The sequence below is a fragment of the Oncorhynchus clarkii genome, chromosome 7 (genome assembly GCF_045791955.1).
Source record: "Oncorhynchus clarkii lewisi isolate Uvic-CL-2024 chromosome 7, UVic_Ocla_1.0, whole genome shotgun sequence".
Classification (NCBI taxonomy): domain Eukaryota; kingdom Metazoa; phylum Chordata; class Actinopteri; order Salmoniformes; family Salmonidae; genus Oncorhynchus; species Oncorhynchus clarkii.
Window position 1 is genome coordinate 51,699,120 of NC_092153.1, and position 14,856 is coordinate 51,713,975.

The 14,856-nt window shown below is 44.2% G+C and overlaps 1 protein-coding gene across 1 annotated transcript in view; it reads left to right on the top strand.

Moving 5' to 3' along the window:
- LOC139413448 (ephrin type-B receptor 2-like) overlaps window positions 1-14,856 on the top strand; it is a 160,828-nt gene that overhangs the window by 138,227 nt on the left and 7,745 nt on the right. Inside the window, exons 6-13 of the mRNA XM_071160866.1 lie at window positions 2,874-2,998; window positions 4,226-4,388; window positions 5,403-5,511; window positions 5,789-5,856; window positions 7,392-7,514; window positions 7,671-7,918; window positions 13,534-13,749; window positions 14,042-14,191. Coding sequence (XP_071016967.1) covers window positions 2,874-2,998; window positions 4,226-4,388; window positions 5,403-5,511; window positions 5,789-5,856; window positions 7,392-7,514; window positions 7,671-7,918; window positions 13,534-13,749; window positions 14,042-14,191 — 1,202 coding nt within the window. The remainder of the gene's footprint in view (window positions 1-2,873; window positions 2,999-4,225; window positions 4,389-5,402; window positions 5,512-5,788; window positions 5,857-7,391; window positions 7,515-7,670; window positions 7,919-13,533; window positions 13,750-14,041; window positions 14,192-14,856) is intronic.

Here is a 14,856-nt window from a genome sequence, read left to right on the forward strand (position 1 = left end):
GTTAAAGTGACTATGCATATATGATAAACAGAGAGTAGCAGTAGCGTAAAAGAGGGGTTGGCGGGTGGTTCTCTAGCACATCTTTCACCTGTGCTAGAGAAACATGTTCTTAGATATATATACGCAGTTCCAGCCAGTTCAGGTCGCAGGGAAACAGCAACAGGCAGCAGGGAATACAACCACACGCCTGGGACACTTCCCACCCACAAGGGCTAACAGCGTTGCTGGATGTATTTAAGCTATTATTGGAATACCCTGCTAGCTTGATAGCTACCTGCTAGTCTAGTAGCTAGCTACGCCAAACAACTTCTGAGTTTTTGGTCTGGACAGATAGTAGCGGTCACTGCAACTGAGGCTAACCGCATCACGGGATCCAAAAAAAGTATATAAACCAAACTTTGCGAGGAAACACTGTGAAAACTTTACAAAAAGAGCTCTCTCGTTCTGCGTTCAGCATGTGTCGCCTTAGGGTCTCTCATGTAAACCCTCCCATCTACAGATAACACAGTATTGTTGGTTTACCTTCCAAAATGTTGAGATGTTATTCAGAAACTCTGGGCCTGGATGTAGTTGAGATAAAATAATGCAAACATCCGTTCCTGATGAGTTTGTTCACAGATTCACGCTCCCTCTGAACCCTCTTTTGTGCTGGATGACCGTTCTAGTGTGTCAGCTCACAAGGCTTGCCAGGAAAAAGTTAAACACCTAGGATTCTAGAAAAATAGTCCACATCGCTGTACCGTTGCAAGCAGCAATTATTTGGAATGCTCCACCATGACTATTTTACTATATATTTTACTAGCTGGTGATTATCACCCTCCTCATGGTAGAGACTCTGCTGTTAGCCCTCTCTATGCTTTGGCGTATCAAGTGGAAAATTATACCATTATTTCAGTACAGTCCACACGCCACACACATTTTCCCCGTATCACCAGTAACAGTAGGGTTTCCGTCGTCGTGTCTGGTTCTTCCTCGGTAGTTATGTTTGGTGCATGCTGCAAGTCTGGAAGACCACAATGTCCTTCTTGGACAGATTTTAAGTTGACATGTGCCCATCCTCTGTACATGAAGACATGCAGTCCTGAACATATGTACATCTGTAATATTCCTGAGTTCCCGGTATAGTGACTATTTGTCTTATTAAGCTGTCTTGTGACTGCAAACAAAGTCAATGGACAGTGAGATTGAAGAGATGCCTGTGAGTATTCGTCCCATTTGGGTCTCTCTGAAGAGGATGATGTATGCTCATGGCAGAATCGCAGGCTATCTTTGTGCAAGTGCTGCAGGAGATGAAACTACAGGCTGCCTATTAATTATCTGTACACGCTTTATTTTTAAGGCCGCGGGCATATGGGGACATCCCTGTTTAGACAGTATCTCATGATTAGTGTCCTAGTATGGAGGCTTCTGTTGGGGTCAGAGGGCATGTGAAGCAAGGCTGACACGTTGGTGAGAACGAATAGGCCATAAAATGCCCTCGCCATCATCATGTCTTACAGCACACTGGTCACTGGGATTTGTTATGGGCTTTACACTACAGTACTGAACATGTGCATTTTAATCCAAACTCCATCTGAAATGCGCTTTTATGGCGTGGTGGATAGCATCAGCAATTAGCAGCATTTTGTTACATGAACTACAACAAAATAAATGAACACTGAGATTTATATATGAGATATTAACTACACGCACTCCCCTAGATTCCGAGATAATGGCGGGTGGGGCCGAGTGAGGGAGGATGGGAGGGTTTTCCAGTCAGTGGATTTTCCATGGAGAGCGCGTGCTGCTGGGGTGGCCTCTGTCTTTATGGCTGGGGCTCTGGGGAGCCACTGTGTTGCTGGCTGAGGGCCGTGTGTGCAGCTGAGGCCCAGGGCCCATAAATCCTGCCCTCCCAGCCCCAGACAGTTCTTTAACCTTCTGCATTATCTTCACTGTGATCCACGGCACCCTGCACTAATGTTAATGACTGTATGAGGGCGCGTGGATCGCATGCCCTTCCCTGACCTTTCAGCCTTACCAAAAAGAAAGTTGCAAGTTTTGTCCTTTGGTTTTGTTAGAATAAAGGCAGCCAAAAACCCTACCCACTCAACAGTCCTTTACGGCTCAACTACTGCTGAAAGGATCTGGCTTATTCCTACACAGTGATTACCACATATTATGTGATTAAAATAAATGCTATAATTCTCTATATCTTTCCACCATGACCATGACTCTTGTCCTTGCACTTTCAAACCGTTTACTATTGTGTATTAAGTTGTCATCCACAAGATATATGCGTAAACATAGACTGCAATTACACAAATAGAAGGCTGAAAAAAACAAAATGACGATTGTGTATTGCATACTTGTGGTTATGGTGATTTTCTCTGGTTTTATGTGCCTTGCAAAATGGGCTTGCTCCGCAATTTGTCTTGCTAGGAGGATGCGGCCAGGGGAATGATTGCTAGCCAGCCAGACGGACAGACACTGCGCTCACACCCTGACAGTGTGGGAAGCACGGATTAATCAGGGAAATAGTACTGAGTCAGTGCTGGAAAGTCCCCTCAGATGATGTGTGTTGTGACCTGTCTACATGCAGTGCATGTCTGGTCACGATGAGACCAACTATCAACCTATCACTATTACTATGGCGTTACATAGTTCAGTGAAGTAGGCATCTGTTTGATGAGATTTTAGGATTCAGATCTATGTTTCTGAACTAATTATATGATTTACATCTATAATTCTGAACTAATTATATGATTCAGATCTATGATTCAGAGCTAATCGTGGTGACCGAATGTTGTGATGCTACATTTTTTTTGTTATGTACTTTCCTTCTTTCCCTCTGTGTCTGTATATCTCTCCCGTTCTATCTGTTACTCGCTCTGCAGCTCCGTCGACAGTGTCCATCATGCACCAGATCAGTCGTACCGTGGACAGCATCACTCTGTCCTGGTCTCAACCAGACCAGCCCAATGGAGTCATTCTGGACTATGAACTGCAGTACTATGAGAAGGTAGGTACCCACTGCACACTACCCATTAACAAACAGTCTGCTCTATCTCAGCTCCATGTACACAGACACACATGGAGATATAATTGAGTCTGCCCATCCTTCAGCTCAGCAGGGCCAAAATAAGGTATCCACTGACTGCAAAACGAGCTCTCATTTTTTTTTATCAAATTGAAATTCAGAACATCTTTGCCTGTTGGTGTACAGTGTGTTCACTGAGGCAGGCAGACATAGCTTCTGAATCCCGCGTACAACTTCTGCTTGATCCCTTCCAATTATAATCACGGTCAGTCAATGGGAAAGGAAACCGCTCTCAGCCCTCCAGAGAGATTTGCGGTTGAAACAATGGAGCGTTGACTGCCATAAAAATATTATTCAACAGACAGCATACTTTCTCACAATAAATTTGACAGACAGGAGTCTGTCCATCAAGGCGGTCGGTCGGTCACAAATACTACCACACGCAAACACATGCTCACACACTTAGATACAAGCAGACCAGAACACACACACACACACACAACGTTCAAAGAGGACTCCTCTGTGACTGCGCACCATGCTGCTCCACTTTTTAGTCTAATTATTTTCTCAGACACTGCTGAGGAGAGCTGTCAAAACAATTGTTCCGGCCCCTGCCGTGGCTTAGAACTCACAACTGTAATCATGCTGCTGAGTGATTGGTCTAAGGCAGCAGCCGGCACAGTTTTAGTCTCCTCTTCCAGACAGACCTGTCAGCTTTGTGGATAGAATAAACCGGTGTGGCAATGAAAAGTTGCACTGATCGTCAGAACTCACAGCTCAAACAAACTAATTCTAGCTGACCTGAAACTGCCATCCTTTCTGCCTCCGGCTGTTGCTTTTCATTCTCTGTTCATTCTGCTTGATCAAATAGATACATCAGCGTTAGAAACATTTGAGTCTCTTAGCTCATCAGCCTATTTTTCTAAGGCACTGAATTATTTTTTATTTAACTAGGCAAGTCAGTTAAGAACAAATTCTTATTTTCAATGACGGCCTAGGAACAGTGGGTTAACTGCCTGTTCAGGGGTAGAATGGCAGATTTGTACCTTGTCAGCTCGGGGGTTTGAACTTGCAACCTTCCGGTTACTAGTCCAACGCTCAAACCACTAGGCTACCCTGCTGCCCCGTGAGATTAATGCATGCGTATGGTAATTGTTCTGTGGATGGCACTGATTTGTCTTCCTCCCTCTTTCTTTCCTACTCTCTCAGGACCAGACAGAGTACAACTCAACCATCATAAAGAGCCAGACCAACACAGTGGTCATCCGCGGTCTCAAACCAGGCGCGATCTATGTGTTCCTGGTTCGCGCCAGGACCGTGGCCGGATTTGGCCGCTACAGCGGCAAGCTCTACTTCCAAACTATGACTGAGGGTGAGGGTGCAGCTAACATTCTCTCAGCTCAGATAGAGCATAGAGAGATACAGAGTTATCACATCCCATGCATGCCCATCAACCCAACCTGGACCATTACACCATAGACCTAATGACCCAACAGACACAAAGATGTTGATGGGGAAATGGTTTGAGATGCGTTCTACAAGACAACTCTCCAACAATGAGTACACCCATTGTTTTATTTATGTGGATTTCATTCATTATCTTCTCAGCAGAACTCACAGGGAAGTTATTTTGTGGCATTGAATAAGATAGGTAATGCATGAATGTAGATATTTTTGTAGTTTACTGTACTTGATTAAACGTGGCCTAATGTAAACCATACATCAGATTAAAGTGTCTAATCTGTATAGAAGGACAGTGCTTGGCAGATTAGCTTCTCCCCTGGCTCCTAAGCAGCTCATCTGATGTTAGCACAGCGACCTGGGTGTTCTCTAAACATCTCATTACCTGCAGTGCCGAGGGCCATCATTAGCCTGATCTCTCCTTTGCTCTCTTCTCCTCCACGGCAAGCAGCCAGCACGCTGCCAGACAAAAGAGAACCCAGCATTACAGTTTGATGCATACAGTACCACCCTGTGACACAACCCATGACACAGCCCTCCCCAGTCTCCACCCCAGACAGAGCAGTCAGGACCTGAGGTGGTGTTTGTGAGATTATGTGCCTACTGCCATGCTGGATTCCCTGTGTTTGGCAACGCTCTGGAGGGAAGAGAGCTGGGTCTCCCCCAAACACGCTCTCTCAGTTCCAGACGAGCGGGTGGCCATATCGCTGGCATTTGAGCCCGCACAGTGGGCTTTGGAGAGAGGTCTTGTGCTGCCAACCAAGATGCCCATTGGTCTCTCCAACCGTCTGTCTATCTGTCTGTCTGTCTGTCTGTCTGTCTGTCTGTCTGTCTGTCTGTGTCACCCACTGTTTGCTCCATATGCATTTGCTCAGATACCGGCCCATATGTTTCAGTGTGTGATGGTGTGTTTGTCTAATCACAGAGGAGTATAACACCAGCATTCAGGAGAAACTGCCTCTTATCATCGGCTCTGCAGCTGCAGGTCTGGTCTTCCTCATCGCAGTGGTTGTCATTGTCATCGTCTGCAACCGGTGAGTCATTCATGCATCAGTCCAGCCAACCAATGCTGCATATCACAAAACAGTCAAACAAGCCAGCCAGATTAGACACATTCGCTTTAGTGTTTTTTGTTTCTCCCCTACTTCGTTATTGTACTTTAATGGGTGCTGTAGCTTGTTAAGGTGGGGTTTATAGTTTATAGGCTGGTTGTGTTTAGTGGTCATTAGCTAGCTGTGGAGCGGGTAGGCCTGGTGCATAGACCACACCCCCTCTCTGGGCCAGCGCTATAGCTCTTTGTCTTTCTCCCAGGAGGCGTGGCTTTGACCGAGCAGACTCAGAGTACACAGACAAGCTGCAGCACTACACCAGCGGCCACAGTGAGTAACCCAGCCCTCGCTCTCACTCTGTGACTGTTTGCACCTCCCCCACACTCTTGCTAACACACACACACCTGTCTCCATGGCTACCGGCTCACACAGTCGTCTCCATGGCTAACGTTCAACCCTCTGCTGCCTCACACACCTGTCTCCATGGCTACCACCTGGCACTGTAGTGTCCTTGGCTACCTCCCAACCTTGTGCTTCTTCTCACCTCTCCATTGGTAATCTTGTCTCTCGTTTTCTTCAACCGTCTTCATGCTAGGATTTATCCCAACATAGCTTGTGTACAAGTGTGTATTGGCTCTATGGTCTCATTTCATAGTCAACTAATTCCATTGTTGTGGAATTAGCATTTAGTCTTCTCATAGCTTGTTAAGTCCATTAACATGCTAATACCACACACACCTTTTGCCATTGCTGAACAATTCTAAGGAGATTGTGAAGAAATGGCCTTTATTCATTATTTTGTTTTCCATGTTGGCCCAGAGTTCCATGAAACAGAAATGAATCTTCAAGTTGGAGCTCAGGAGCTGCAATTTAAACTAGTTTGGCTCTCTCTGGGAGCTTATGGCTTATCATTTTTCCCTCCGTCAGTCAGCTAAAAAAGAAATGGTCTGATATATTTCCTCCCTGAGCTTATTTCAGTTTTATTTATTTATACATTTAGCTCTTCTGCTTTCCAGGCTTATCAATATAGACAGCTTTCCCATGTGTAATCAATAAAATCCGATTGCAGTAAATGCTGTATTTACAGAACTTGTTTCTTCCAGGATGTAATTCAGTGGGGATTATTGCCAGAGAGGCTGAGGGCATTTCACAGCTAATAATACCGTTCCACTCCCCTGTGTGTGTCTTCATCGCCACACTTATGGTCATAGTTTTCCTGGCTGTCCTCCCCTGTGTCAGGTGGTCTCTGCCATGCTCTGGTGGGTGGTCTTTGGATCGCTCTATAGTTTGGGAAGAGATAGGAGGGTTCTGACTGGGAACTTTCAAGGGGCTCTCCATCTGTTCCTGAACAATTCTTCAGTTCAGTCCGCCATGCAGGTTTCATGACTGTACTAAAAAACCTTAGGCCAGATGTGGAAGTAAGAGCAAGAATAATCAGAACTGAAACCTGGGACACTTAAGTCACTAAACACTTAAGGTCCACCTTAAGCCAATTTACCTGGCATCAGAGCTTAAGAAAGCCAATTTATTTTCTGGAGCAGAGAGAAATACTGGTATAGTGACTGGCTGCCTCTCCTGGGTGTTAATGGTCTGTTATGACACTGTGGCACTTATACATACATTAACCTGCCTTATCACTGCCAATAACTCACTGGGAATACCATGTCATTGCCCATTGATTATTATAGTCCTGATACCCCCAGCCAAACCTACTGTTTCTACCTTGCACTAACACTAACCTCTCTGACTCTCTCATAATAACATACTGCATTACTCACACTCTGAATGTTAAATACAGACACGGTTGCAGAGTTTTTGTATGTATGTCAGAATACAAAATTATATCGGCTTCTTCTTTTTCCAAGTGACTCCAGGAATGAAGATATATATCGATCCGTTTACATATGAGGACCCCAACGAGGCTGTGAGGGAGTTTGCTAAGGAGATTGACATCTCTTTTGTAAAGATTGAGCAAGTCATTGGCGCAGGTAAAGAGAAAGGCCAGTAATTTTTTACAACTAAATATTTTCAATGTTGTCTGTATTCCAATGAATTAGGGACTACATTTTGGCTCATAATGTGAATGATTGTAACCTCTGTCAGACATCTCCTGTCATTAACTGTCTCTCTGTTATTTCTTGTAGGAGAGTTCGGGGAGGTGTGCAGTGGGAACCTGAGGCTCCCAGGCAAGAGGGAGATGTTTGTGGCCATCAAGACGCTGAAGTCGGGCTACACAGAGAAGCAGAGACGGGACTTCCTGTCTGAAGCGTCCATCATGGGTCAGTTTGACCACCCGAATGTGATCCACCTGGAGGGTGTGGTCACCAAGAGCGCCCCCGTCATGATCATCACTGAGTTCATGGAGAATGGATCACTGGACTCCTTCCTCAGAGTGAGTTACACACTGTTTGTCTTTGTCCCACTGAGTCAAATATTAACACTAATGGCTATGCAGATAGACAGGTAGACAAAGACATGCAGACACACGGATGCATGCGCACACACACACACACACACACACACACACACACACACACACACACACACACACACACACACACACACACACACACACACACACACACACACACACACACACACACACACACACACACTCTGGGAAATGACTGCTAAATACACATCCTAATGCTAACCCATCTAGTTTCAAGTGAACATTAACATGCAGAACATTTATCATGTGGAACTCCTCTTTACTTAGCATAGTGTCCATCAGTGAGCCTTGGAGCGTGTCCTTAGAGTGAGCATTTTCTACCCAATCAAGCTGCAGTATTAATGTTCTCTGAGTGTCTGTCTGGTCCAATTATTGATTTATATTACACTGCCTCTAGCGCTGGCTGTTATACAGTATTTCCCCTTGATCCCCATGTTTGACTACAGTAAAATGGAGTCTAAGTACAGTAGCTCTCCAGCTGCTGGTGAGTGAGGCTAGCATTTCAGTGAAGTTAGTCATGCTCTCATTTTGTATTTATCATACTAACCCACATTCAGTCCTCCTGTTTGAGTCACAGAAAAGGAAAAGGATCTTAAACTTATAGGGCTTTCTACGTATGTCACAAAATGCCTCTGTTAACATGTTATTCAGCATCTTAACATTTAGTCAAACATATTTTATGAAATACAGAACTCATAGAAGGCATATCTCAGAAAATACGTTCCAGATAGCTAACCTCACTTTGGGAGGGTTTTAAGTTATTAGCGAGAGTTAAGAAGAAAACATGTCAGCTCTCAAAGAATGAAGTTGGCTTGTAGATGAGAGGCTGCTGTCAGCTGTCAGCCAGTCCTGTGGCTTCTGTCTGTAGCATGTCAGCTGAATGGAAGCATGTTTTTCCTGATGTGACTGGGTGCCCAAAAGCTTTCATCTCTTATTGGACTCATCGGAGGTTTGAAGTAAGGAGTAAAAAACTGAGTGGAAAAGAGCTAGTGATTTATGGAAATCTTCACAAATATAAAGGATTTTTCCCCCCCATTAGTTTTACTTCACTTTAAATCAATAGTGAGTGAAAACAGCATAATTATAAAATATAGAAAAAAATATAGAAAAACATATCTATTTAACAAGAGCCAACTATTTCTACTGTTTGATATAAATCACTATGTTGATGTTTAGATATGTCTGATGTTGCTGCTAGCCAGTCTATGTGGATAACGTCCCCCTCCACCACCTCTGTTATAGCCCTAGGTTCATCACTCCTCATCCCGTTGTCATTGTTTACCTCTCAATATGATCATAATGAGTAAGGCTTTCGTGACTCAGGGCAAAACTGACAAGTATCAACTCTGAGCTATTAGAGAATATAATAAACTCGAGATGTAAACTCTTCCTCTGTGGATCAAAATACAGCCATCCTCCTGTCAGCAGACTGCTGCTCTGTCTACTGCTGGAGGTGCAAAACACAAACTTTATTAGCATTCTGCTTCAGACCTCCGAGACACTGTATGCCAACTCACTCTTGAATTTGACAGGGTTGTGTGTCTCTGTCTCTGTGTGGTAAGCATATTTGACAGCACATTTTATTTCAAACAACAGAGCATCACTGTGGCTCCTCACTGTATGACAACGTCTGCTGACAGCGTCAGTGCTTTAGAGCGTGGCGCTCTGTGAAAGAGGGCCGGGTAGCAGGGGGTCAGTTAAGACGATCACCTTAGGTAGGAGCTGCCAGCTGAAGGATCAGCTCCCCTACAGCTCCTGGTGCAGCTTACGCTGCTGTGATGCATCTCCAAGGTGGAGTTAAAGCGAGAAAATGAGAGTAGATCAATCACATCTAATAGATGGATGGAGACAACAAGCAGAGAAAGTAGGAAAAGTTGAGGGCCTGGAAAAAATGGTAGGGGTAAGTGGGGTAAGTTGATCCACTTTCTAGGAAACCATACACAAAATTAATCATTTGTCCAAATATTTAGGAATAGGTCATTATTTCATGTGAAGGACAAAATCACACGGAAAATGTGGTAAGCAAGTTAGGTCCAAAAAATGGATTTTTTAATTAATTTATTGTGCTAGATGTTTCATGATGCTTATATCTAAACCAAAGTAGATACTTTTAAGATGTTTTATTTGTACTATTTTCTACATTGTAGAATAATAGTGAAGACATCACAACTATGAAATAACACCGGTCTCCCTCGTGCCCTGCATTCTGTCGTACAGACAAGGCCTGCTTTCACTTACGTAAGGAATTAGGCACTTTCCCAGGTTTACTACAGTATGTATTGTAGACTGCACAGTAGCCTAATAAACGAATACGCAGAAATGATTAAAAAAAAATACTGATGATGATTTAGTTATGGATCCATAACGAATTACTATGGGAATAAATATCACTGATTTACGGTATTGGTACAAAGTTGTCTAATGAAGGCAAACAATTTAGAATCCTCCAATCCTGTAGCCTACTCCCGACCGTCACGTTGTATATCGCCATGTTTTCCAATCCATCCTAATGGAGGGTTTTGTTTTTTTGTTTTTCTCTGAATAGAAACATCATAATATTAGTCAAATGAATTAAGCCAGATTTCTAAAAATCAATCCCATATACTATGTTATTACAAAAAAGGTTTTCAATTCTCTGGTAATGCCAATACAGAAGACGATCAAACGCTTTTCAAAGAACACCTCTGGTGGTCAAACTAGCAATAACTTGCAGTAACAGAAGAAATGGCTGAGAATTAAATGACGTGCCACAGAATCCTGCAGCAGCACGCAAGGTGTGCCTCAGTATGACGCAACTTTTAAAGGAGGAACCACTGTACATCAGTTGGGGCCTCTATAAGATTCAATATGAGGTCCTTAACCTAGCATGAAAGTGCATCTTTGTAGCTGTGTGGGCTAATATAGTCCAAATGTTTGCCTTGGGGTAAGTTGAGCCAATGGTCTTGCCAATGGCAAGTTGAACAACTTTAAGTGCTTTCTTTCCAGATGTAATGCAAGGCATTATCGCTGGGTTAAGAGGTAACAACAGAGTCCGGTCTTTGTAAAAAGTGTTTCAAAAAGTACATAATGCTTGTTATGTGTTAAAGCCTGTGTTAAAATATGCTTAAAATCATTAAAATACTGATTGTGATTGTGTTGAATTGTGTTTGGTTTTAAAAACATAGTAGTCATATTTAATTCAGTACATATATTTGGCGGCTTATCTAGCCCCGCAGGACAGGCTATCTTACCTCATACCCGGGATAGGTTGTGCCAAGGGACACATTTCTTTGGACAAGCTATGTTTTCCAAACTGTAATGTTTACATTAATTAATTCAGATTCATGGATATACAACATCCTGAAATACAATGCATTTGGAAAGTACTCAGACTCCTTGGCTTTTTCCACATTTTGTTACGTTACAGACTTATTCTAAAATTGATTAAATAAAAATCCTCATCAATCTAAACAAAATACCCCATAATGACAAAGTGAAAACAGGTTATTTTCAAATGTTTGCAAATGCATTACAAATAAAAACATAAATACCTTATTTACATAAGTATTCAGACCCTTTTCTCTGTGACTCGAAATTGAGCTCAGGTGCATCCTGTTTCCACTGATCATCCTTGAGATGTTTATACAACTTGATTAGAGTCCATCTGTTGTAAATTAAATTGCTTGGACATGATTTGGAAAGGCACACACCTGTCTTTAAAAGGTCCGACTGTTGACAGTGCATGACAGAACAAAAACCAAGCCATGAGGTCGAAGGAATTGTCGGTAGAGCTCCGACACAGGATTGTGTCGAGGCACAGATCTGGGGAAGGGTACCAAAAATGTTTGCAGCATTGAAGATCCCCAAGAACACACTTCCTAGAGCTGGCTGGCTGCCCGGCCAAACTGAGCAATCTGGGGAGAAGGACCTTGGTCAGGGAGGTGACCAAGAACCCGATGGTCACTCTGACAGAGCTCCAGAGTTCCTCTGCGTAGAAGGGAGAACCTTCCATATGGACAACCATCTCTGCAGTACTCCACCAATTAGGCCTTTATAGTAGAGCGGCTAGACGGAATCCACTCCTCAGTAAAAGGCACATGACAGCCCGCTTAGAAGTTGACAAAATGCACCTGAAGGACTCTCAGACCATGAGAAACAATATTCTCTGGTCTGATGAAACCAAGATTGAGATCTTTGGCTTGAATGCCAAGTATCACGTGTGGAGGAAACCTGGCACCATCCCTACAGTGAAGCATGGTGGATGCAGCGTCATGCTGTGAGGATTTTTTTCAGCGGCAGGGACTGGGAGACTAGTCAGAATCAAGGGAAAGATGAATGATGCAAGTACAGAGCGATCCTTGATGAAAACCTACTCCAGAGCGCTCAGGACCTCAGACTGGGTTGAAGGTTCATCTTCCAACAGGACAATTACCCTAAGCACACAGCCAATGCAGTAGTGGCTTCAGAATGTCCTTTGGGGGGTCCAGCAAGAGCCCGGACTGGAACCCGACCTGAAAATAGCTGTGCAGCGACGCTCCCCATCCAACCTGACATATCTTGAGAGGATCTGCAGAGAATAATGGGAGAAACTCCCCAAATACATATGTGCCATGCGTGTAGCGTCATACCCAAGAAAACTCAAGGCTGAACTCGCTGCCAAAGGTGCTCCAACAGTCCAGGGTAAAGGGTCTGAATACTTATGTAAATATGGCATTTCATAGTTTTTTTTTTATACATTTGCTAACATTTCTAAAAGCCTGTTTTTGCTTTGTCATTATAAAGTATTGTGTGTAGATTGATGAGGGGGAAAAAATATAAAAAAAATATTCTGACTGGAATTGGGATAGAATCATTAATGGCACAGAGCATGTATTATCCTAAGATCAAAAATAAATAAATTATACCTCTATCTGCTAATCAGATCCAAATGACTTTGGTTGAAGAATCTTCCCAATTAAAGTACAGTATGCAAACACAGTAAAGGGATGCAGAGATCAGGAGGAGCTGTGTGGTTGGGAGGCATTTCAGCCTCATGAATAATGCATAACACTTAATTGCTGTGGTACATGAGGAGCTGGTGGACGTGAGGAGAAATTCCTGCTCTGCTAATGAGCAGAAAAGTGTTTGGAAGAGACACAGAGACACAGGCTAGAGGATCTGGCTAACCATAGGCCGGGAACATGCCCAGATGAATACACAGCCAGACCTAGTCCGTCTGTGATCCATCTGTGTCCCCACCCCATCCCTGGGCCATGATACTGGGCCTGTCTGTCAACGCTCATGCTCTCTCATCTCTCGTCATGATCCTCCCGGATATTCCCTAGTTGATCTCTGGTCCTCGTAGTGGGTGGTGAAGGTGCAGGTGTGCACAGTTGGAGGCACAGCTGCAGGCCAGATCCAGACACTCCCCTATGGGGTAATGCCTTGGCCAATCCAGGAAGGAGAACAGCTGCAGCCAACCAGACCAAGCTTAGCCCAGCCCAGCTCATCCTATAGCCACATCTATTCAACCATAGCCCACAGAGGCCCCTGGGGATGTATCATATTGTAATATAATGTCATCCTTTTTTTTGCAGCAAAACGACGGTCAGTTCACGGTGATCCAGCTGGTGGGCATGCTGCGTGGCATCGCCTCTGGCATGAAGTACCTGGCCGACATGAACTACGTCCACCGCGACCTAGCCGCACGCAACATCCTGGTCAACAGCAACTTGGTCTGCAAAGTGTCTGACTTCGGCCTGTCCCGTTTTCTGGAGGACGACACGTCAGACCCCACCTACACCAGCGCCCTGGTGTGTACCATGACCTTACTGCAAACACCACACACATACACGTGTGTGCATCCACACTTGCACACTCACACACATAGGCAACGCACGCACATGCCCTCTCCTCCCCTTTTATGGGTTTCCATATCACACACATCCAGTCCCAGGAGTTTAGCTATATCCATCTCCCAGTTGGGATTAGAGAGTATTGTTACTGTGAGTAATCTCTCTCTGTAGAGCCAGGACACTGTGACGATCAGGTTTCCGTCTCAGTTCCCTCTATAAGATTGCTCCCTCATTGTGTTGTGTTTCTCAGGGAGGGAAGATCCCTATCCGATGGACAGCCCCTGAAGCCATCCAATACAGGAAGTTCACATCCGCCAGTGATGTCTGGAGCTATGGCATCGTCATGTGGGAAGTCATGTCCTATGGAGAGAGACCTTACTGGGACATGACCAATCAAGACGTATGTATAGTCCTTTATGTATAATTTGTATAATTCGTCAAGCAGAAATACTAGAAATAAACAGCCTGGCATCAAATATTCCCATTTTATTCAAACAAAGGATGATTATATACAGACGATTGTTCTTGAATGTTATTACCTCTCTGTGAACCCCCATAGAGATCCATTTTGTCATGGTGGTTTTCTTCCCCTGGCTTAACAGCAACTTTCTAACCTGGGTTTAATATGAAAGCCCCCCAGTTACCACATAGCGATAATAAGATGATTTGGAATGCAAGGCAACGCTCCGCAGACTATTCCTGCTCTTGACTGGAGCCTCTGTTTCCAGGCTCCCTCTGGGTGGTGGAGAAGAGAGCAAATTATGGGGAGAGAGATAATGAAAATAGTTTCAAATTGAAAGTGTGAACGCTAATGCCCTAAGAGGGACTGAGGAGCTCGACGGTTATCTTATTAGCGGCTTCAGATAGTGTTTCTACTCCATCAGCATCTTGGTTGGGAGGGAGGCCTCTGAATGAGATTAATCTGGGTCTGAATGAAGCTCCATAATGTCAGTTATAATGAGCAGAGGATCGTGGGTCCTCATCAGAACCCCCCTCTGAGCTGGTCGTTCCCCACTCTTAGCCAGGCATCAACTCCCTGATCTCTCGCCCACCACCAACATCACC